General features: G+C 36.8%; 1 protein-coding gene across 6 annotated transcripts in view; it reads left to right on the forward strand.

Annotated features, from left to right (window-relative positions):
• Positions 1 to 23,026, forward strand: part of DGKH (diacylglycerol kinase eta) — a 203,928-nt gene extending 180,902 nt beyond the window's left edge. For 3 of the 6 annotated variants that reach the window (XM_034936637.3, XM_063595928.1, XM_055096670.2), the window contains 2 exons: positions 1,426 to 1,556; positions 9,242 to 23,026. In XM_034936637.3, the coding sequence (XP_034792528.1) occupies positions 1,426 to 1,556; positions 9,242 to 9,331 (221 nt within the window). In that variant the 3' untranslated portion in view covers positions 9,332 to 23,026. The remainder of the gene's footprint in view (positions 1 to 1,425; positions 1,557 to 9,241) is intronic. The other 3 variants (XM_063595929.1, XM_055096671.2, XM_008976818.4) reach the window with 1 other exon arrangement.
• The last annotated feature ends 2,142 nt before the right edge of the window (positions 23,027 to 25,168 follow it).

Consider the following 25,168-nt stretch of genomic DNA (forward strand, 5'->3'; position numbering starts at 1 on the left):
AAAGAGCTGATTAAAGTGACATCATGGAGGTCATGAAAATGTTCTGGAGCTAGATGGTGGTTGAGCATTGTGCAGTATGATGAACATACTGTCATTGAATTCTATGCTTTAAAATGGTTAAAATGGGGAATTTCATGCTTTATGAATTTTACCATAAAAGAATCCTCTCATACCTAAAACACATCTGAGTATCAGTGGGAATCTCTAGTAAGGAAGCACACAAAAAAATGAAGTGGTTGCTAATTTGCTTCTACTTTGTTTAGTGGATGTCAGCATTTCTGTTCAGATGGTTCTTTCTCAACAGCAAGTCAAAGCATCAGTGTATAATTTGTTTTTCTTCTTTTAAGTACAATTTTTAGATTACTTTGATAAATGGAACATAGAAACTTTCATTTACTCATTTAACTTGCCGAATATATTTTCCACCTAAAGTTATATATTCCCTTTCTCCTGTTTTGAGGACACTGTTTCAACCCCTCGACAATGACAATATGCTGTGATACTTGCATTCTCAAGCAAAGATTAAGCCCTCTCTTTGCTATTTCTCTTGTTCCTTTTTCACCTTTCCTTAGAGTTTAAATGTACAGGTATGCTAGTACTAAAGCACCTTCAAATTCTGTTTATACAATGGTAGCTGCCTTTCATAACCAAATAATTTTATAAATTCCTCTGAGTGCGCTATCTTTAAAAAAGTGATGTAAAGCCTTATTTGTGATATTCATAAAGCAGCTAAGGAAAGCCATTTAAAAACCAAATACAGCAAATAAGTAGGCTTTTATTAAGCTAATCAATGTTGAATAAAATGTATAAGCCAATGATACACACTAAAAATAACGTAATCCAACTAATGTCAGAGAGCAGTGCTATGGACTTTTTAAATGACATTAAATTGTGATTTAACAGCACATTGATTGCCGTTATTATCAGTAGTAGGAGAATCAATCAACACTACACTTGAAGTCAGCAAGACCTTAAGCAGAAAAGTCTGTGTAAAATTGAATACCCCATATCAGATTTTAAATTGTAATTAGCATTTGTAGCTCATTTCAGTCTATAGCCGTTTTCATACAGGGTCTGAAGGAAATCATCAGAGCTTATTTAGAGCTTGCACCATTGATCCTAATGATGTGAAATACATTTTGTATGCATATTGTGTAGGTTGGGTGGCTTTAATGAGTAAACTGGACTAAAGCTAAGCATGGGTGCACGGCAGCAAATGGTTTTGTATAGTCGGATCCTTGTGTCGATAGTGTGTAACTTGCATGGGAAAAAGTGGAACTATGGTTTTGTTGAAACAACACCTTTAACCTTTTCTTTTGCTAGCACTGCCGCTGCACTCTGTTTTGCATCTTCTTTGGCCAACCTTTGCTTTGTAATGCATTGAGCATGTAGAAATTAAGGGGGTTTTGCTCTTAACTTTGGTAGTTCAGAAATGGGGCACAGAGGAAGTTGCTGCTTGGCTGGATCTGCTCAATTTGGGAGAGTACAAAGATATCTTCATCCGTCATGACATCAGAGGGGCTGAACTTTTGCATCTGGAAAGGCGAGATCTTAAGGTATTTCCTTTGTGCTCTTCTGTTCTTGAAAATTTTATTGCAAAACAGAATCCTTTCTCCTGTGCCTCTTCTGATACGTGCTTTTAGCTTCGCTTATGTTATGCAAATGTGTAGTAACCTAACATTCACTGTCCTGTGGTCTGAGTTTCTTGTATGCTTTTTAACAAGAATGTCAGCAGTATTTTCCTGTCAGAATCACTCTATTATAGCTAAAGCTTAGCATGAACTTAGTAATTTTTCTCTGCATCTAGTGATATGACTGTTGCTGTGCTAGTATTTCCAAATGAATCATGTTTCCATCAGCTCATTTTATTGCATCAGCATGGAAGGTGATAATTTGGCTGAAAATGACTAAAATCTAATATATGGTTAACAACTAAAAATTAATGCAAAATACCAATAACAAAGCCTTCTAACATATGGAATGAGAAGCGAGACTTACAGCAATGGCTACTTAGAGTCTTACAATTTGTTGTGTTTCTAAATCAGCCTTTTTTAGGTCACATGAATAACTAGACTGAGAAATTCAAATTTCCTTTCTATGACATATTATTAAAATTCTATTATTCTCAAAAAGAAATTTTTTTCTTTAGTAAACGAGGTAAAAATTTTGCCTAGCTTTTGCTAGAAAACAGCTCAGAGCCTATTTGTGAACTGACGATAGAGAAAACCATTCCTTCATCACCTGAGGCATTTCCCTTTTATTCTGTGGGTGAAGTCTCAGTAGTAGTAGCAACAGCTGAAGTAGGCTCTCTGGCCAAGGTTTAGGAGTAGGATTTTGTCACGTTGTATTTTCTTACCACATATTGCCATTTTAAATTTCCAATAAGTAGTAACATTTGTTGGAGTGATCCCTTTCATGTAGACCAAGTTCTAAAATGCATTAAATTTTATCGTAATACAGAGAATTCCTAACAAATTAATGAACTGTTGCACCTTTATCTACAAATACATTAGCAAAGATCTTTGAATAGATAATTGGTAGTATAAAGATCTTTATTAAACAGATTCACAAAGAGTTTTAGCACATCAAAAGATGAGCACCACTTATACCTAAACAACTTTAGCCATAATAAAATAAAATAATTAATTAATTACCTTAGTTGAGAGTCCTAAATCTGGAACATAGCAAAATATGTAGTATTAGAGTTCATAAAGCAAAAGTTGGCTTCCAAGCTTGAAATGAGTCCACAAAAAAGTAAATGTAGGGGGGATCATGATATCCAACATGTTTGTGTAACTTCTGATATCCTTGGCAGATACCAATATTTATTAATGACTGATTAATATATTATGCTAGCTTCTCTGCATGATACCTGTCCTCTAGAAGCATGCATCGCATTTGCTGTGAATAAGCATACATTCAGGGAAAAGACTGTGTGTGTATGTATAAAAAATATACATACATAAATGCATATATGCGTATGTGTTATATATATACATACAGACATAGAAATATACAGGTACACACACAATGAATGTAGCAGAATGAATGTGTAGAATGGAAAAACATACACTAAGGCAAAGTTAGAAAAGAATAGAAAGGAGATGGTTAAGAATTATCTTAGAAAACGTTCTTTTTGCTTTTCATGGGACTTTTTTGTTCTGTTTTGTTTTTATTTTTAATGCAAATTACATTCTCTCTCTTAAAACTTTTAGACATTTGTATTGACATGGATTTTAAAAATTGTATTGGGTCTGAAACAAGATGTGGGGGGTGGATGAGAAAAGGAACATTTCACAGAAAGAGTCTTCTGTAGCACAAAATCATAAAGCTAGAGAAGAGCTCCCATTGTTCTCTGCGGTTGTAGCTGTCAGCAGCGGCAAGTCCTTCAGACCGATGCCTCTAAATGCTGGTGAGGGATCACTCACTCCTTAGGTACTCCATTGCTTCCGGTACTACTTGTGAATATGTCAGTGGCACACAGGTTCTCTCTCAGCCCTGCCTGACCTGATTTGTGAACTTTTGGATTATAGCACCAACCGGCTACTTGGTACTCAGGTATTATACAGGGATATCAATCTCTGTTTTTGCTTTTTAAAAATTAATTTATTTTTATTTATACAAAAATATATGGGTACAGCTGGGCACGGTGGCTCACTCCTATAATCCCAGCACTTTGGGAGTCCGAGGCGGGCGGATCACGAGGTCAGGAGATCGAGACCATCCTGGCTAACACAATGAAACCCCATCTCTACTAAAACTACAAAAAAACTAGCCAGGTGTGGTGGCACGCTCCTATAGTTTCAGCTACTCAGGAGGCTGAGGCAGGCGAATTTCTTGAACCCAGAAGGCAGAGGTTACAGTGAGCCGAGATCACGCCACTGCACTCCAGCTTGGGCGACAGAGCAAGACTCTGTCTCCAAAAATGAATATATATATATATATATAGATAGATAGATACAAGTGCAATTTTATTACCTTCATAGCGGTTAAGTCAGGGCTTTTACGGAATCCATTGCCTGAATAACATATATTGTACCCAATAAGCAATTTCTTATCCACTCCCTCCCACTCCCTTACCCCTCCAAGTCTCCATTGTCTATCATTCCACTAGGTCCTTGTATATACCTTATTTAACACCCACTTATGAGTGAGAACATGCAATGTTTGTCTTCCCGTGTCTTCTTGTTTCATTTAAGATAATGACCTCAAGTTCCATCCAAGTTGCTGCAAAAGACATGTTTTCATTCTTTTTTAAAATTTATTTTCTATGGCTGAATAATATTCCAATGTATATATGTGCCACATTTTCTTTATGCAGTCATCCATTGATGGAAACCTAGGTTAGAGAATTTCAATCTTAACATGTCCAAAAGCAACTCTTGAGCTCCTATTGCACCCCTGTTCTGCCCCTTCTCCAGTGCTCTGCATTTTATAAATCAGATCTCTGGCCCTCCAGGCACTCTAGGCAGAGAAATGAGGCTCATACTTAGCACCTTCCTCTTTTTTGTCCATCTTCCCCTAACCCATCAAGCCCATCACCAAGTCATATTGATTCTAATCTCCATTCACTTCTCTTTATATCCTGTCCACAATCCTGCTCCATGCTACTGTCCAGTTTTGCTTGTGTAAGATCAATAGCTTCCTAACTGGTCTTTCCGCTGCCACTCTTTGTCTTCGCAGTCCATTATCCACATTGCAACCAGAGTGTTATTTTAGCATCATCAATCAGGTGTACACTTTTCTGCTTAAAACTTTTCAGTAGCTTCCCATTTCTAGGGAATAAAAACTCACATCTTTATGCAGGCCTACAAGTTTCTGCCTATGTATTCAACCTCCTGTGAAGTCTCTGGCTCCTCCCTGGGCTATGCTTCATTCATCCTGGCCTTATTTCAGTTGCTTAAAAACTCTATACTTTTTCTCACCTTAGGGATGTACTCTCTTTTGCTGTGCTTCTTCCCCTACCCTTCACCTGGTTAACTCCTGCTCAGAGATTAGCTCAAGTGTTACTCCCATATCACCAAAACAACTAGACATAGTAACATGACAGTCTAAAGCTGGGAAAAGGAAAAAAAAATATATATATATATATATATATACATATATTTGTTGTTGTTGTTGTTTGAGATAGACTCTCATTCTGTCACCCAGGATGGAGTGCAGTAATGCAATCATGCCTCACTGCAGCCTCAGCCTCCTGAGCTCAGGTGACCCTCCCGCCTCAGCCTCTCCTGAATAGCTAGGACTACATGTGCATGCCGTCACACCCAACTAATATCTTTTATTTTTTGTAGAGACAGGGTCTTGCTGTGTTGTCCAGGCTGGTCTTGAACTCCTGGCCTCAAGTGATCGGCCTGCCTTGGCCTCCTACAATGCTGGGATTACTGGTGTGAGCCACCATGCCCAGCCAGGAAAGTATTTCCAATGTACTTTAGCAGATAAGGAAACAAACTGATTGCATCATTTTCTTTGCTAGAACACAGTAGGAGAAAAAAGAGACACCAAAGAAAATGGTAAACATATGGTGAGAGTTTTTTGTTTAGTTTATTTTTTGTTTTTTCTATTTGGAAAGTTGTGTATGTGTGGCTGGAAGGATAACTGAATATCTACAAAGCATGCTTTGTCAAAATTTGGACTGTTTATCCAAGGAAAGAGAAAGCTACTCATATGATAAAAATTGGCCAGGAGCGGTGGCTTATCCCTGTAATCCCAGCACTTTGGGAGGCCAAGGCAGGTGGATCATGAGGTCAAGAGTTCAAGACCAGCCTGACCAACATGGTGAAACCACATCTCTACTAAAAATACAAAAATTAGCTGGGCATGGTGGTGCATGCCTGTAGTCCCAGCTATTCGGGAGGCTGAGGCAGGAGGATCGCTTGAACCCGGGAGGCGGAGGTTGCAGTGAGCTGAGATCATGCCACTGCACTCCAGCCTGAGTGACAGATTGAGACTCTGTCTCAAAAAAAAAAAGAATATGATAAAAAATAATATATAATGATATGTGATAAAAATAAAGATATAACAAATGTCACAGCATAGCTTTATTACAGCCTATACCCTCAAAGGCATAAAAATATTGAACTCAAACTAAAACGTCAAAAGCAATTGCAACAAAAGCCAAAATTGACAAATGGAATCTAATTAAACTAAAGAGCTTCTGCACAGCAAAAGAAACTATAATCAGAGCGAACAGACAACCTACAGAATGGGAGAAAATTTTTGCAATCTGTCCATCTGAACGAAGGTCTAATATCCAGAATCTACAAGGAACTTAAACAAATTTACAAGAAAAAAAACAACCCCCATTAAAAAGTGAGCAAAGGACATGAACAGACATTTCTCAAAAGAAGACATGTGGCCAACAAACATATGAAAAAAAGTTCAACATCAGTGATCATTGGAGAAGTGCAAATCAAAACCTCAATGAGATACTATTTCACACTAGTCAGAACGGCAATTATTAAAAAGTCAAGAAGCAGCAGGTGCTGGTGAGGCTGTGGAGAAATAGGAAAGCTTTTACACTGTTGATGGGAATGTAAATTAGTTCAATCATTGTGGAAAACAGTGTGGCAATCCCTCAAAGACCTAGAACCCGAAATACCATTTGACCCAGTAATCCCATTACTGGGTATATACCCACAAGAATATAAATCATTGTATTATAAAGATACATGCACACATATGTTCATTGCAGCACTGTTAACAATAGCAAAGACATGGAATCAACCCAATTGCCCATCAACTGTAGACTGGATAGGCCGGGTGTGGTGGCTCAGGCCTGTAATCCCAGCACTTTGGGAGGCTGAGGCAGGTGGATCACGAGGTCAGGCATTCGAGATCAGCCTGGGCAACATAGTGAAACCCTGTCTCTACTAAAAATAGAAAAAAAATTAGCTGAGCATGGTGGCAGGCGCCTGTAATCCCAGCTACTTGGGAGGCTGAGGCAGGAGAATCGTTTGAACCTGGGAAGCGGAGGTTGCAGTGAGCCGAGATCACGCCACTGCACTCCAGCCCAGGCGACAGTATGAGACTCTGTCTCAAAAAAAAAAAAAAAATAGTAGACTGGATAAAGAAAATGTGGTGTATATATACACCATGGAATACTATGCAGCCATAAAAAGGAACTGGATCATGTCCTTTGCAGGGACATGGATGGAGCTGGAAGTCATTGTCCTCAGTAAACTAACACAGGAACAGAAAACCAAATACCACACGTTCTTATAAGTGGGAGCTAAACAATGAGAACACATAGACACAGGGAGGGGAACAACATACACTGGGTCCTGTTGTGGGGGCAGAAGGAGGGGAGAATATCAGGATAAATAGCTAATGCCTGTGGGGCTTACTACCTAGGTGATGAGTTGATAGGTGCAGCAAACTACCATGGCACACTTTTACCTATGTAACAAACCTGCACATCCTGCACATGTATCCTGGAACTTAAAATTAAATTAATTTTAAAAAAAGTATAGCTAAGAAGTTAATGTAATTCTATGGAAAACATTCTTCTCATTTTATGCCAAAATAGTAATTCTAAATAGATTCTACCTCCCCCAAAGAAGATTTAGTCTTGAGAATACAATGTATTTATGGCCTAAAATAAAATATTTAATATTTAAATATATTTTGTAGTTGCATACCTATGTTTTCACAAAGTGTAAAGATATTTAAATATTCCACTCAAAAAATCTAAATGTGACTGTAAACGCATGTACATTTCAAATTTAGGTAGCAAGCATCGGTATATTCCTCTAGGATTTGGCCTTGCTTTTAAGCTTGATACTTTAGCATGTATTCAGGAAATGTATAGTTGCCTTAGGACTAATTTTGGATGCCCTGTGTCATAGGAGAAAATATTTTTCTGAGTCAGTTAAATATTTATGAAATATCTTGAAATTATCTCAAGTTTGACAATAGCATTGGCTATGGAAAGAGTATTTTCCAGAAGGATTCATTACTGCTAAAGAACTCCAAGAGCTCTTAAAGGATAAACAGGAGAAAGAGAGAGACAATGACCGAAGACTTAAACCAGTTTGATCTATTTCATTCAAAAGTTGAAAAATAAATAAATTAAAAAACAAGGTGGATATTTGGAATCTTTAACTTCTCAGACAAGTTATTTTATAACCCTGTTTTTTAGGCCATTTTGGAAGTCATCTTTTTAATAATTTTCAAATATTTCAATTTCTTTTGAAGAAGTTGTTTGACTTCACATATTAGCAAACTGACTATGCCTTTTACTTAAAGAAACTAGGATTTGGAGGCCTTAGCTGTTTCTTTTAGTTTTTCAGACAGTGAATAACTAGCAGTTATTCACCCTTGGATAGGTTTAATTTATTCCTGCAACAAATATTTGCAAAGTACTTGCTGTGCGCACTCTGCAGTCATCATCTATTTCTGAAAGTTAAATATTGAATTCTTGGCACTTATAAGAAGTTTCTTTAAGAAGCAAGAATTATAATTTTGAGAGAAAAGAGCCAATAGTGTTTTGAGGGAAAGCATCAACCAACAGATAATTATGTTTAAGTAATTTTTTACACACATACATTACAAAGTATAAAGACTAATTAAATTAAATATTCCTCTCAAATTGAAGCCTTGTAATGCAACTGCAAATGTATTTACAGTCCAAATTTATGTAGCAGGTACTGGTATCTTTCTCTAGAATTAGGTCTCACTTTTAAATTTAATATTTTAGCACAAGAAATGTTGCCTTCGGACTAATTTTGGGTGCCCTGCTGTCCCGCATCATTTTTTTCTCAGAGATCCCAAAAGAGCCTTTGAGAGAGAGAGAGAGGGAGGGAGAGAGAGAAGAGAAAGAAAGAAAAGAAAGAAAGAAGAAAGGGAGAGAAAGAAAGAGAAAAGAGAGAGAGATGAAAGAAAGAAACTAAATTGGTTTTGACTTTTGAAGTCAAAAGCCACTGTGTATAATTATGAGAATGTCACAGTTAAGAGTTTATGTAGAATGTGATTTTTTTTTTTTGTACCAGTTGGGAATTCTTTGGTGTCAGGTTACTTTTGTTTTATGAACTTATTTTTCTAGTTTCACTTCCTGAATCACTGAATATAAACTAAAATGAATGAACTGAATGCTAATTATGTTTCTTGCTGGTTAAATATTTAATCCCCAATTTTCTATTTTCAATAAACTTTTTTCCTTTCTTTCATTTTTAAAATTTTCTTTCTGTGTTTTTTCTTTCATTTTTAATTCTTTCTACCTTCTTCTGTTCTTTTATTTTAGGATCTGGGGATACCGAAAGTGGGCCATGTGAAGCGAATTCTCCAGGGAATTAAAGAGCTTGGAAGGAGCACTCCACAGTCGGAGGTGTAATCATATTGGTGCTATTCCTTGGAAGAGAAGTTATTGCCACTTAATACAAAGTCCTTGGAAGCAAGTGGCTGTTCTTGTAGTTTTCTGCATAGATAAGTAAGCACCACTGAAGCACCTCTGTGGCTTGATATTTTGCTGTGGGTGAAATTTTGATTTGAGGTATTAGAAAATATTTTTGTGCCAAACAATACATTCCACAAAGCCATTTTCTTTTTGTGCAAACCTGACATGTTCAAATATATTCACAATAGTAATAAGGTAGGAGGAATCTGAGACGATTGCACTGTCTAAACGGTGGAATTGCAAAATGTTTACTTTCCATAGATCTGGTCTGATGGAATGTTCCTACTGTGCAACTGCATAACAAGATGTGGTTAAAACTTCCTGGGTTTCATTACTGGGGGGCATTGGCCATTTTCTTAAAATCATAGGTTAGGAGACTAAAATATAAATTAAGTTGTGATTTGAATGTAGATTGGTATCACCTCCAACTCCTAGTGCTTAGTGGTCAAAGAATATTTTGAAAACCTTTCCAATACTATGAATGAATGCAAATCTTAATGCACGATGTTCCTGCCTGAAATGTCTTTCTTTTTCTTGCATGTCACATCTAATACTGTAACACTTTAAATAGCTTTCATGTCAGTTTTAATGTTAATGGGATTTAATTTATTACTAAAGTACATTTTTGTTGGCTAAGGGCACTGCACTTTTCTGTTTTTTAATGTGGGATTTTGCGTAAATATTCTGTACCTAAGACTTTGCGAAAGTGTGTCTGTGCCATAATCAACAAATGATATACATCACATGCAAGTCAATTTTATTTCAATCTATCATAAGCAGTAGGCATGCACGTTAAGAAAATTCTCTGGATATTTTCATAAAATTACATGCTCCCTTACCTAACAAAACTTGTTACAGCTTTCCAAACCAAAATTTCCACATTTTGTTTCTAATTTTTAATTTCAATTTAATAATTATTTAATATTCTATTTGAATTTATAATATAGTAAAGTGTTGATATCCAGGAATTCCCTGAGGTCCCAACTGAGATTTGTATACTGACGGATAACCCAGACTCACCTGCTCTCTACAGTGACTTCTGACACGATCTTCCGAACAGAAGAGATTTAAATTTTTTCTTAAGGGCTTTATGTTGTTATTATTATTATCTCACTTAATTCTTATCAGGTGGATATTATTTTCCTTTTTCTAAACCACTGTACTTCAGTGTATCTTATTATTGGAAGTCAACATTACAATGATCAAATCTTTGAAAGCCAAAGGCATACGTATCAAAAAGTCACAAAATATCCTTAAATAAGCTTTCTTTAGCCATTATATACCAAAACATTAATTATAATATTTTAAAATTTGTATATAAGAGAAGTAAACAGGGTACTGACTCAGTGGTGACAATTTTTATGAAGTAGCCTGCTAGGTGCTTAATAGATATATATACACACAGATATATACATATACACATATATGTGTATATATACATACATACACATATACATTTATATGTGTATATATATACCTACATACATATAATCTTGTGATATGGCATCATTGATATTTTCTAGACAATTATTTCCCCAGTGTTTAAAGAGAAATACTAATAGGCGAGCATTTAAAATGAACTATTGTCAGGCATATTATTTAATTATATCAAAGGAGTTTAACTGTTTGACACTTTACTCTTGTTTATAACTTGGGTATTTAACTACTAGTAAAAATCACAAAATTTTAATGTCTTTAAAATAAATGACCCTGAGGGATTCCTGACCAAGTATGTCTGACTATATATTTTACCTAAGTTGTAAATAAATGGAAATTTTCCAAAGACAGTTATATCAAGTAGTTTAAAAAGTCATGAGGCAGGGTGCTGTGGCTCACGCCTATAATCCCAGCACTTTGGGAGGTTGAGGTGGGTAGATCACCTGAGGTCAGGAGTTCGAGACCAACCTGACCAGTGTATGAAACCCCATCTCTACTAAAAATACAAAAATTAGCCGGGTGTGGTGGCGGGCACCTGTAATCCCAGCTACTCGGGAGGCTGAGGCAGGAGAATTGCTTGAACCCAGGAGATGGAGGTTGCAGTGAGCTGAGATCACACCACTGCACTCTAGCCTGGGTGACAGAGCAAGACTCCCATCTCAAAAAAAAAATAGTCATGAATTATGCAATTATTCTAATTGTATCTGCACTTATGAAGTCAGAGGTCTCCTTTTTCAGTCCCTCTGATAGTCCCACCTAAGTGCTGTCCTGCTCCTGTGAACACTTTCCTGTGCAACCAAACAGGAGGTGCCAGGTTCCCAGAACTCTCTAACATTACAGATCTCTGTCCATCTCTACTAAAAAAAGGAAATGTGAGGGAAAGAAGGGGAAGAACTCTAGCATAAATAATGTATTAATATAAATATCTATATTGATTTTCACCCCCCATTCCCCTTTGCTAATAGAAAAGAGTCTAGCTATGATGTGTCCCAAATTTAAGAGTGTGATGTGAAGGACTGAATTTTTGTTTGTTCGTTTGGTGAACTTTTCACTCGTAGGTGACATCTTTTGTATATGCTGTAAAGTCTCAGTTAATGGAATCCTACAGTGCATTTCTGGCTAGCTCGGTTGGTAGAGCATGAGTCTCTTAATGGAATCCTTAATTATCTAGAATTTTCCTGCAAATGGCTTTGGATGAGGGAAATTCTATAAAATGACAATTTGGATATACTTTTTGTTAAATGAGAGCAATTTTCTCTGTATGCTTTGTCTATGCATGGCTGTGCAGGGCCCAAATGACTTCACTGACACCTGTTTCCAGGAGGGGGTCTTCAGAGCCTCCTTAGGCTCTTGTCAGTATCATAAATAATTCCTCTTCTTATAGCAGGTGGGGTTACCAAAAAAAATAAAAAGTAGGGAAGAGCTTCTCCATGGGATCGGATCACAGCTTTGGGGAGTGGGATGGGGCCTCTATGCTTTGATCTATGCATGAGCTGGGGTGAGAAGTTCCCACCTGCACCTGACTGCAATGACTGTAATGGCTGGAATTGTCACCTCTTCTCCCTGATAGGCTCTTCCTCACCTGGAGGATCGGGGCTGGTGGGAGGGCAGGGAAGGGGAGGCCATCAGCCAGAATGTATTTTCTTTCAGTTCCATTTCCTGAGGAAGAACTTGCTTTTAAAGGAGGAAAGGGACAGAATCAGACCTAAATAAAATTCCTGAGTATGCAATATTTCTCTTTAGTGTCTCTTCACCTCCCTTTCTGAGTTTCTTTCCTACATTCTGGCTCTTCATTTTCCCAATGCCCAATATAATCATGGTTGCTGAAATTCTCACTGCCTTCTACTTTCCTTTCCCCATCAATCAACCCACTACAAAATGACCCCTTTCATTTCTCGCTTAAGCATACATGGTGGGTCATTTAACTAAGTGTTAGGAAGAAAACAATTTAAAGACACTAATTTTACAGTTTGCGTTCTGTAAAAGGATACTTGCTGGATAATCTAAGTGAATTGATGGATTAGGTCATTTGGGATTGTGATATATATTGTTCTTGCTGACAAGAAATGACCCATGAATGTCTGGATCTATCCTGTCCGATATTGTAGCTACATGTGGCTATCTAAATTTAAATGTAATTTAATTAAGCCAGGCATAATGGCACAAGCCTGTAATTCTGGTGACTCAGGAGGCTTAGGAGGGAAGATGGCTTCAGGCCAGGAGTTTGAGACCAGCCTCGGCAACATAGTGAGACCCTGTCTCTGAAAAAAAATTTTTTTTAACTAGCTAGGCATGGTGGCATGCACCTGTAGTCCCAGCTATTCTGAAGGCTGAGGTGGGAGGATTGCTTGAGACCAGGAGTTCAAGGCTGCAGTGAGCCATGATCATGCTACTGCCCTCCAGCCTGGGCAGCAGAGCAAGACCCCTACTCTTTAAAAAAATTAATTTAATTAGAAATTCCATTTCTCAGTTGCACTAACTACATTTCAAGTGTTCAGTAACCATAGTGGACAGTGCAGATGTAGAAAATTTCCATCACTGCAAAAATTCTATTGGACAGCACTGGTGCAGATCATTGCTACTCAAAATGTGATCCATGGGCCAGCAGCATCAATATTACCTGGGAGCTTACAGAAATGCAGAATTTCAGGCCCACTGCAGATCTACTGAATCAAAATCTTCCTTTAGCAAAATTTCTCAGACGATTAGCACTGGCCTACATCCATTTTATCCTTCCTTAGCTATTAGGGATGTGAGGTCCGAGGGCTTCAAAAGGTCCCCGGAATAGCTTGTTCCTTCATCCACTGTGTCCTATTCGTTCTTCAGCTAATTCCAGCAATGAGCTGAAACTCATTCATCACCCTTGCTGAGTTTTCTTCTCAATCCTTATTCCTAATTCTGGTTCTAGATGAGCCCTACCTACCCAGTGGTTGTATTTTGGTAGCCAGTGTGGGACACAGGAGATTGGCAGACCAACACAGCTGGCCTCTCTCTAGCCCTCCCTCCACCTCTAAGTCACTAACAATCCACGTTTGTTCAGTTTGTTGACATGTGGCATGTTCATTTGTTCACAACTTAATCACGGGGAACATTTCAGAAAAATGTGTACTAAGTTAAAACCATGTTTAGTCTCCTACAACTTGTACATTTTCATTTTCTCTTATCAGTAGATTGTCCTTGTTGACATAGCTCATGCATGAGGACACATAGCAGTACACACACATTGAATGAATTGTTAGTCATGCAAAAAAAGAAAAGGAATGAACCAAGATGATTGCAAGTTAATCTCATTTAAGCCCTCTAAAAAGGCATGCTTTGCTAGATTTAGATCTGTTTTCCTTACACTCACTTATCTTGATGTTCACATGGTTAATAATTCCTTAAAATAGTGCCTGAAGAATAATATTTCATATTCTTGACCCCCAAATAACAGTTTACTTAATTTTATAATAAGATTTTTCCCAATGAGACTTATTTTCAGGAATCCTTCTCTTAATAACTTTTACATATTGATATAATGTACCAAAACACAATTGCCTAGAGATGCTTTAGCTAATTTTTATTAATAAAGAGGACAATATTTTTGTCTTCATGGAACTTATTTTTAACAGGAATCAAGGAAGAAAATATTCATGCAGAGCTATGACTTAGAAAGTTATAGGGGCTGCCACTATACAGCACTTCTAAAGTAAAACGTCTTCTATCTCCAACTGGGCTGTCAACATAGTGGACTTTCATGCTCTATGGATATGAATTCTTTAAGGATATAGCCCTTAATTAAGCTGTAAAAACAATGCATCTCTCAACCTTGACATTTAGGATCTCTCCTGTCTGCCCCCTCTACGCCCCACTCCAATTAACTCATCCTACATCTCTCAGATGTAAGTTGGATGAGAGTGGGTTTGAAGTTTGGTAATACAAGTGGCAGTTTTAAAACACCAAATTCTTTAGATCAGCTGAAAAGAAGAGTGAGAATTGAAAATTCCTCCACTAGTAATTGTTAGCCAATAGAATAGCCTCCCAGAGCAGTCCCCACAGCACTTGGTTGCCATGGGTTTCTCTCCTCTCACTACCTGCCCCAGTGCCATGATGTCTGGGGCTTGTCTCTTCTATGGCATCCCCTGATTGACTTTTGTATAGCAACCTCTGTGTCAAGTCAGTAATATGATGCCATTGTAATAGGAGGCCTTCCTAAAGAAGTAACTGCAACTTTTAAAACGTGATGATTATTGGTTTTTATAATACACAAAGCATTAATTTTTTCTTATCTTATTTTCTCTTTATTATTTCTTTCCAAGTTTTGTTTGGAGACATTTATGTTAGAAGAAAAACTATAAAGTTTTATCATTGTAGAGAACAGAGAGATCAAAGACAGCTGGACTGTACCTGTTTGTGTAATTATTTCTGATATTTTTAGGAAAAGAAGTTTAACAGAGTAACTCAGACTGAGACTGTTAAACTCTGTTCATGATAAACTCCATATTACATAATATAGGTGAACAGATTAATTCCCTCCATGTAACTAAGATACTCTATTTACATTATTTATATACTCTCTTAGTTTTTTATGCACTTCCAAGTTTTAGTTGGAAAAATGAAAACCAAGCTACTACTTAAAAGTTATTAAAAACTTCACATAAAATATTTCATTTTAGCTACAAGTTATTCATTGCATAGGATTTTATAAATAGTCTGGGTATTTCATAGGAACTGCATTTCAAAAGTGAATTAACCAAACCTAAAAAAAGGGTTACTTTTAAAATGCATTAAAATAAAGAAGTTTCATACTCAGTTGATAAGGCCATTAAGGTAGGATAATGCAGTTACATATACAAACTAAAAAAGGAAAAAGAATATATTTTGTGGTCCTTAATGTTTGATTGCACTATTGTTTCCCACAGCTTAGCCATATCTATTTCTGTATACCAAGTATTAAGCTGATATGTAGCTAAATATTTCTTACAGTTCTGGTAACTGGTAACTAGTGCTGTGAAAGGTTTTGGTATTGTAACATTCCCAGTTTTGTGAGTTATATAGTGTATATTGAAGATGACTAGTAAATTCAAGTAATATATTTATCTACAGCTGGGAAAATATAATTATTTTCAAATCTTCAAGTAAGTTGTATCGAATGTTTTTCTTCCTCTTAAGTGAGATAAATCTCACTTTTATGTTAAAATGTCTATTTATACAACAGGTTTCTCCTTTTGCTGTTATTAATTTTCATATTAAAATTTTTCTTATCTTTTTATATCAAAATAATTATGCTGGCTATTCAAACTGCCAAGATGTATTTTAGTTTGCAGGATTTTTGGCAGACAAAATATTTAATAACAAATATAAAAGCTTTGTATATTTTGTGGCATTAGGGGCAAGAATTTTACCTTTGGATTTCTCTATGTGAGGCAGTGCTGGTATCAGCAAAGTCAGTAACAGACAGTATTACTTGTAATCATCAAAAGAAGGTTTCCACAAGTTGTATAAATCAGTGCATTTATTTATTATGTTGTGAAACTTAAGCTTTATATGAAATACATATTCTAGCTCTTTTCCTTTTTACTGCTGTTGCTTAGAGTGTGTAGTTCTGTTGATGATTTACTTATGTACTTGAAGTACTCATTTCTGTCAAACAGATGCCCAACTATTTTCCTTTTAAAAAACTGTATTCTTTACTGCAATAGATAGCGGAATAGTAATAGACACTTTGTTAAAAAAATAAGTTTCATGTTTAAAATAAATATTTTTTAAAAATATAAAGCCAAAATGAATTCACCAATATTAAGGATTTAATGTAGCCAAGGGATTCAGTGTGTTATATTTTGCCAATATGTATTTTATCTTCATGTCACAACTTATTTTCTGTAGCCAATTCTCAGTTTTAGTTGAAGAGAGATCTCAGTGATTGTACTGCCAATATGACATTCAAATGAACGTTAGGAATCTTGAACCATGGCTGAGCGCCGTTGCTCAGGCCTGTAATCCCAGCACTTTGGAAAGCCGAGGGAGGTAGATCACCTGAGGTCAGGAGTTTGAGACCAGCCTGGCCAACATAATACAAAAATTAGCCAGGCGTGGTGGTGGGTGCCTGTAATCCCAGCTACTCAGGAGGCTGAGGCAGGAGAATTGCTTGAACCCAGGAGGTGGAGGTTGCAGTGAGCCAAGATCTCGCCACTGCACTCCAGCCTGGGCGACAGAGCGAGACTCTGTCTCGGGGAAAAAAAAAGAATTTTGAACCCCCCAAAATATCACATATCTAGCAGTTCTTGGTTCCAGGGTGGCTATTTTTAACATATGTTTGCATTTGGTTCTGGGATAGTAACCGTTATGGATAATTGTTTGTTTCTGTCAAGTCGGTGAGATTTTAATTGTTTGAATTATTTCTATTTAAAATTACTCTCAATTTAACTGTTTAAAAAACTAAAAATTTAAAACATAATGGCACAACATACGACACAGAATAAAACACATGTTTTCAAGGAAGAAGAAAAAACTGTTTTGACTTAATGTGAAGCAGGGGTTTACCAAAGAAAATTGCTTTAATAAGCCCTAACTTTAACTGTTTTCTTCTATGTTACAGTGTTAGCGGTTGATGTATTGTGTACTGTTTAAGAACTCATAGGAGACTAATAATTACTTTACTGTAATTTTAAAGGCAAAGAGTTTTATATTAATTTTACTGTTGCACAAGCAGTTATTGGCAGTGGGGGAAAAAGAAAACTGGTGAGAGAAATTACATGGAAATTATAGGAAAAAGGAACTTGAGTTGGTAATTTGGCAAAGATTTGGGAACAAAGAGTTTGAACATAGATTTCTTTCACCTTATATGATAGAAACACAAAGCACACGTCAGCTGTATAGTGTGCTGAGCACACCCCCAGAAAACAAAAAATATCACATTGATGAAGTCCAAGACTGTATCTAGATCTTAGCATAACTAGTGAATTCAGGGAGCACGTCCTGCTGTTGAAATTGAGAAGTCAGTAAGAAGGTAGTTCAGATGACCTAATCATTCAAGACATTTGATGGAGTCCACACAAGGGTTTATGATGTGGGGCAAATATCTGTGCTTTCTCATCTCAGTGATTGATGTCTGGAGAACTAGTCAGACACACTTAGCTGGTTCCTATAGAAAAACACCAGTAAATGTGGATCAGACCATACCCTGCAGACCAAGGAGATTTTCTTAAACTTGCTAAGCCTTTCTTAAATTTGCCAAGTATTAGCAATGATAATTGCTAAATGGATTTTTTCCTTTCACTGAAACAACAAAACAGTTATTGAAATTCACAATACCTGGAGATGGGAACATGGTTTAGGTTTATCCAGTTCTTAACTGACTTTGGCATTGGCTCATTGTGTCCTTTCTACAAGTTATGTTTTGGTGACTTGGTGTCCCCAGTTATAAATGGCACACAATATTATCAGTTGTTAGTACTTGGTAACGTTTCTTTTACTAAAGGAATTATATAAGTATGAATCATACCTAATTTTACAATTTCTTTCCCACGGTCATTTTGGATATAAAGATAGACTTCCCAGACAGTGAGGTTAGAAATTAGAAGTTCAAATTGATATCCCTGATGTTTAATTTAAAAATGAAAGTAAAGTTAAAATTAGTAGCATTTGTACCAGAGTAGATTATGGGTATTTTCATCTGTTATATTACATGTTCATATTATTCATTTTAGGATAGGCCAAAACTCACTTCTAAAATCTTCAAAAATTTTGAATAGTTTCATTTTTTCAATACTTAAGCCAAACGACAATTTTATAGATGTGAATATATATTTTTTAAAGTTAAGTCCTTCATATCTTTTCTTAGTTTAACTCCCCAAAGAGGAAAATGTCTCTTTAAACCAGTAGTTAAAAAGATGGAGTATGTGATGTTCCTTTCTCTGTACTGAGTTCTGAATGTTTAATCCAGAGCATGGATCACCGACTGCGTTCTCTGACTGTGGAATGGTATTCTTTCATGCAAAGTACTTTCAAAACTTCCCATAAAGAAACTAAACTAGAGATTGTCTTTATTAATTAATGGAACTCTGGGTATGATTAAGGGAATTAAATTAGAAAGTAGAATAACCTAGTTAAAATCATTATATTAGTTATACATTACAGTCAGTGAACGATGACTTGATTTTTACATGACATTTGAATTCTGTCACTATCTGATTCTTGACCTAAAGGTTTCTTTGCTAAATCTGATATTTATTATAGTATAATATGATAATTTGGAGCTCCTGTTGCATCTCACTGCCCCAAAAATGTTGGAATGCCATATGATACAGGGAAAAGATTGGAGTTCATCACTGTGGAATTTTGATTTGTCTTAATGACACAACTTAATTTTCATGATGATAGATCTCTGAATGATTAATCCAGAATGATTTGGTACAGTGACTGGAAGAAATTGTTTTTCTGGGAATTTGCTTCCCATAATGACCTGATATACAGGTGACCTTAGTATAATTGAAATTAATTATAATTTTAATTAGAACATGCTCTGTTTACAGATTATAATTGTGCAGCATTTTTAAAAAATATACATAATTATGAGGATGAGAGAATTGCAAACTTGAACAGTTCTTTTGTTTTCTCTCCTTTTACTTGAAAAGCTTTCAGAAAGCTTTTGAAAGATGACACAGTTTTCATAGCAACAGTATGCAAATTAGGTTTTTCTGCCAAGAAACTCATAAACTAAAGTATGGAATAACACAAATGCTTAATCTTAATCTTGGCTTTGGATTTTGTAAGCAAAAGCATTTTCTGCATCAATTTTTTTCAGTATGCAGTTGCATATTTCATTTTTTGATTATGTCAAAAGTTGAATTCTGATTGTATGCTGTGTTTCTCATTAGTTGCAGTAAAGTTTGATTTCATTGCTGCCTTTCAGGCCTTCATCATACAAACCCTCACCATTTTTCACTCCTGTGCTTTTGCCATAGGTTTTTTTTTGTTTTTTGTTTTTTTCCAGCAACTAGTTTTTCTACTTTCACTCTTTCCCACCAGAGTGGTCTCTCTAAAACAAATTTGCTAAAGTTCTTAAGTAGGCTCTTTTTTCCCTAAATTACAGAATAGCAAACTAACTCCTAAGCAAGATGAGTCAGTGTCTATGACCTCGCCTCTTTCTTCCTTTTTAGTATCCTCACCAACCTTCCCTCTGTTGACTTTTGTAATCCAGGAATTTGGAACTACTTATGACTTAGTGCCTTGGCATAATCACATGCCATAGATGAACATGTTCAAGACTCAGTTCAAATTTAACTTTCTGTGAAGCCCTACCTGACTTCCCTAGGCAGATATTTCCTCCATGCCTATAGTATATTGAAACTTTTTCTGTTAAAATAACATAACATTTCAATTACACACACACAACCTGTCTCTTCCACTGAATTTCTCTCTCCCCCTTTGTATTCTCAGTGTCTAGCTACACGTAATAGGACTTTGATAAATATTTTTGAATGAAGGTAATATAAAACTCAAACTTCTGTATATTTGTGTACTTTCACAAACAAAGGCTTAGAATTCCACATGAAAGTCCACATGAGGTAAGTGTGCATTCATGAGCATGTGTGCACTCTGGGCAAACCAACAGAAGATAAACAGCAAGGAAGAGCAGTTGTTTTGTGAAAAATAATCATCTGTTAGCTGTAAATCAGAAATATTGGCCAAATCAGAATTCTTGTTTCTAAAATGAGGCTTCTAAAATTTTCACATAACTGCCAAACTCTTATTTGTAATTCTTAAATATGCCCTAAAGATCATCTTTCTCTTTTATAGACATTTAGTGTATACAGTCCACATAAATACATATACTGATTACCTACAGACAATAATGAGACTTCAGAAAGAATCAAAAGCAATAGTGATGGTGGAATTTTTAAATAATATTCAGCTGGGGGGAAATAGACTGAGTTTGTGTGATTTCAGGTTATTTAGAGTTATTAATGTAAACATAAGAAGGCTTGTGACTCTTATCACCCTCTATAGAATATAAAGACTAAAAATAAAAACTATTACCTCTGGGCCTGTTTTTCTTTGGGATTAGATAAAGCCTTTCTACCATATCACCAAATACTCATAAAGGCTAACACAGAAAGCTTTTCCAAGTTAATAATTTCTAAAATTAAATATCAGGGCCAGGTGTGGTGGCTGACACCTGTAATCCCAGCACTTTGGGAGGCCGAAGTGGGTGGATTACCTGAGGTCAGGAGTTCGAGACAAGTCAACATGGTGAAACCTCATCTCTGCTAAAAATACAAAAACTAGCCAGGCATGGTGATGCACACCTGTAATCCCAGCTACTCGGGAGGCTGAGGCAGGAGAATTGCTTGAACCCAGGAGGTGGAGGTTGCAGTGAGCCGAGATTGCACCACTGCACTCCAGCCTGGGCGACAGAGTGAGACTCTGTCTCAAAAAAAAGAAAAAAAATCAAAATAATTGTAATTAACTGAAATGCCCTGTTCATTCACTTGATAGACTTTTCTACCTGCTCTATACTTGGCACTCAATTAGATTCTGGGGATACAGATAAAATAAGACAAAGCTCCCGTCTGGTAGAGTCCAAGTTTGTTTTCACAGTTATTTTTCCACAGTCTGTTTAAGGTATTAGGAGGACTTTTATAAACCGAGTGTTTTTCAGGTTACTTCAGAGAGGAGTCTCCTTCCACCCAAAAAAACTAACCAAATTATTTTATCATAAAGAGGTAATCCCATTTTTATGTCCACAATTTTTACATTTTTGTGTCAGCCACCAATAATTTTGACTGTTTTGTCAAGTACATATTTCATCAATCCTATTTCCACAGCCGTACATGTGATCCCAGTGACTGATAGATCTGTAGAATGTGAACTCACATTTAAAGTTTATTTTAGGAAGGCATATATGCCTTTTGATGACACACACACCAAAATATATAAGAGCTGTGCGTGGTAAACCCACAGTAGAAGGGAAAAAGTAATGCTTTCTGGTATACTTCAGAGGCTCCATTTGAAGATGTGCGTTGATGTTTCCTTGATTATTTTGAATGAGGAGTAGGCGGTAATATTTAACAGGTAGCATACGTATCTAAGCATATAGTAAATATTACTAGTACTTGTGTGCCATGAGGCACTAATACATAGGTGAAACAAAAATATTTTTAGTTCTAAAAAATTCTCTAGATATTTATGGATGGTTAGGCAATAGGGTTCCTTCATGAGAAGGAAAAAACTGTATCTTTATTGTCAGTAAGTGTGGAAAAAAACCAGACTTGTATGTGTATTCACAGTTTGATAGGCATATTTTGAAGTCATTGTTTTCCATCAATATTAAGTATCATCCATTTCTATGTTCTCTAGCAAAAGAAAATTCTTAGTGTGATACAGCTTTACTCTTTGTTTGACTTTGTACAAGGTCCACAAAAGGAGGAGGCTCAAAAGATTGGACACTTTACCCTGACATTCAGCACATTCATTTTATCTTTCGATAAAGATAACCAGAAATCATTTGCCTCTTGTTTATCATCATGTTGAAAACACAACAGTATAGTTCCTCTTGTCCCTTACATTGGAAAAGGTATTTTAAATTTAGCCTTGCCGTATTATTTATAGTTAGGAATTTACTACATTTTGGTAGTCTGTTTTGAAACTAAGCACTTGTGTCTGAAAGATGCAGATAATGTCTATCTATTTATTACACAGTGGGCTCTGTTTGCTGCAGAAAAGAGTGAAACTTTTAACTGCTTAGCACACTTGCCAGTGAAATATACCTGACAGAGCAGAGGTTATAACTTTGGCTCTAATTACTTTTAGTAATGGTAAGACAACGTGAGTTTTGTTTGTTTACATGCTGTTTACAATGGCATAATTTTAAAAATATATACAATTGAGATATTTATTGCCTACTATTTTAAAGATGTTTTATGTGTTTTCACCTTTGGAATATATTGTTACATTTCCTTGTACAGATAATTTTGGTGGCTTTGTTAATGTAGCTAGTAATTTTTATGACTACTAAGTGACCAGTTTTCGGTGCCTTTTATTGTGGGATGCATGATTATGTATTTATTGTACGGAAGTCACTGATGTGTGTATTTTTGTACTTTGCTGAAAGTAATGGTTGATCCCGATGTACATGATGATGAAAGACATCTTTCCCAAAGGGCACTGCCTTGAGATCATCCTTCTCAAATAAAAAGAATGCATTTGAAGAAAGTGTGAAGTCTGCGTTGTTTCTGGTGGGAAATCTTTTTTAAAATTAAACTTTTAATTTTGAGATAATTGTAGATTCACATGCAGTTGTAAAAAATAATACAGAGAGAGCTCGTGTACCCTTTACCCATTTCCCCCCCCAAAGGTAACATCTTGCAAAGCTGTAGTACAGTATCACAACCAGGACATTGAGATGCATAAGGTCACAATGCTGAACAGTTCTGTCACCACAAGGACCCGTAATACAGATCCCTCATGTTTCCCTTTTATAGGCACACCTACTTCCCTCTTGCTCTCACACACTTCTTAACCCCGGGCAACCACTTCTATACTTTTATCATTTCAAGAATATTACATAAATGGAATCATACAGTATGCGATTTTTTTCACTCTAGAATAATTCCCTGGAGATTCATCTAAATTGTGTGTATTGATAGTTCATTTCTTCTTATTGCTGAGTAGTCTCGCATCTGGTGAAGGAATTCTTGATTGTAAGAACATAATTTGGTTTACATTTATAGTAATGATTCCTTAAAGTTCACCTCCCCCAAAAAACCACTCGTTAAAAGCCCAGTGCATGACAAGTGTTGTCTCTAGTGGTAATGATCTGTGAATAGCCCTTTAAAATCACTGTCTGGTGAGGAAGAAAGAGTGTTGTAACACAGAGTGTTATGTGCAGTGATAAAAAATATGCCACCAAGTATAGGGGAGGACAAAGGAAGGGCAGAGATAGAGAAAGTTCAGGGGCACCTTCCTGGATAGGGGACATTAAGTCGAATCTTACATCAGTTAGCCAGGTGAAGTACGTGTGTGAGAAAGGCAGAGAGGACAGTGCAAGCAAAGACAGGCAAGCAGCATGGAGGGTAAAACATGCTGTTGCTGAAACATAAGGGAGAGATAGAAGGTGGAACTGGAGTAGGCAAGGTCAGAACTAAGCAATCTGGTTTGAGCCCTGGCCAAATCCATGACTTCCGTTGGTGGGATTGACGTGAAGAGAGCAGAGGACAAGGAGATCGGTTACAGGTTATGAAAGAAGTTTGGGTGAGAAATAGCAAGGGACTTCCTTAGTGCAGTTTTTGTGGAAATGGAAAGGAGGGAACAGATCTCAGAAATACTCAGGTGTAAATGGACTGTACTTGAGATTGGCTGTGGATGGATGAGGGGGAGAGAAGAAACATAACAAATCCCAGGTTTCTGATAACTGAAGAGGGAAGCATGAAATTCAAGTTCAGACTCAGCCATCATGGTTTCAAGGTGACTGTCTATGGGATACATCATGTTGGAGAGAGGTACGGCAGGGAAATACAGATCTGAGAGTCATTGCCATATGGGCTGAAACCTTTGGAGAAGATGAAGTTATCCAGAAAGATCCTTAGGAACTTAGAAAAGGAGCCCCACAGAACTGGGATTCAGACCTCTGAGAAGGGGGCGCTCTCCCGATGGTGGTTCTAGGAATGCCAGAGGAAGAAGCCGGAGAATGAATGAAGCCAGCCGCCTCTGCCAGGGTGAGAACCAGTGCCCCTGAGACACTGGCAGCAACAGTGAGCAAAACAGAAAGGGCAAGTCCTCTTTTCTTCTGCAGGAAAGCAGCTGGCAAAGCAGCAGTGCTGATCGCAGAGCCCAATGCCAGCATCACTGAGCAGAGTGTCAGGAGTGTATCTAGCACTGAGAAACAATAATCCAGTAGTTCGCCACTAAGTCTAACAAGGCGCTCTTAAGAACAACATACACAATCTTATCACCTTCAGAGGAAAGTGGGGCAAGAAGCTGACCCAGAAGGAATGCTTGAGGGACTGGAGGATTCTTAGCTTGGAAAAGAGAACATCCAGGGGCAGGGATTGGGGGTAGAGGTGGGAAATGAAGTTGGACTTAAGAACTGCCTTCAGATATCTGAGGGACTGTGATGGAGAAGTGGACTTGCATTAGTTCTAAATGAGACAAGCAAGTGAAATTGACAGCAAAAACTGATTATCTAAAGATGCACTGGATTATCTCATAAAATGAGATCTCCTTTGATAGAGAGATTCAAACAGAGGCTACCAACACTTGACGGTTGTTGACCCTTGAGAATGTGAATTCCATGAGGGAAAGGATTTTTTTCATGACGCTATCCCAATGCACGGAATAGTGGTTAGCATGTGGTAT

The sequence above is a fragment of the Pan paniscus genome, chromosome 14 (assembly GCF_029289425.2).
Source record: "Pan paniscus chromosome 14, NHGRI_mPanPan1-v2.0_pri, whole genome shotgun sequence".
Taxonomy (NCBI): domain Eukaryota; kingdom Metazoa; phylum Chordata; class Mammalia; order Primates; family Hominidae; genus Pan; species Pan paniscus.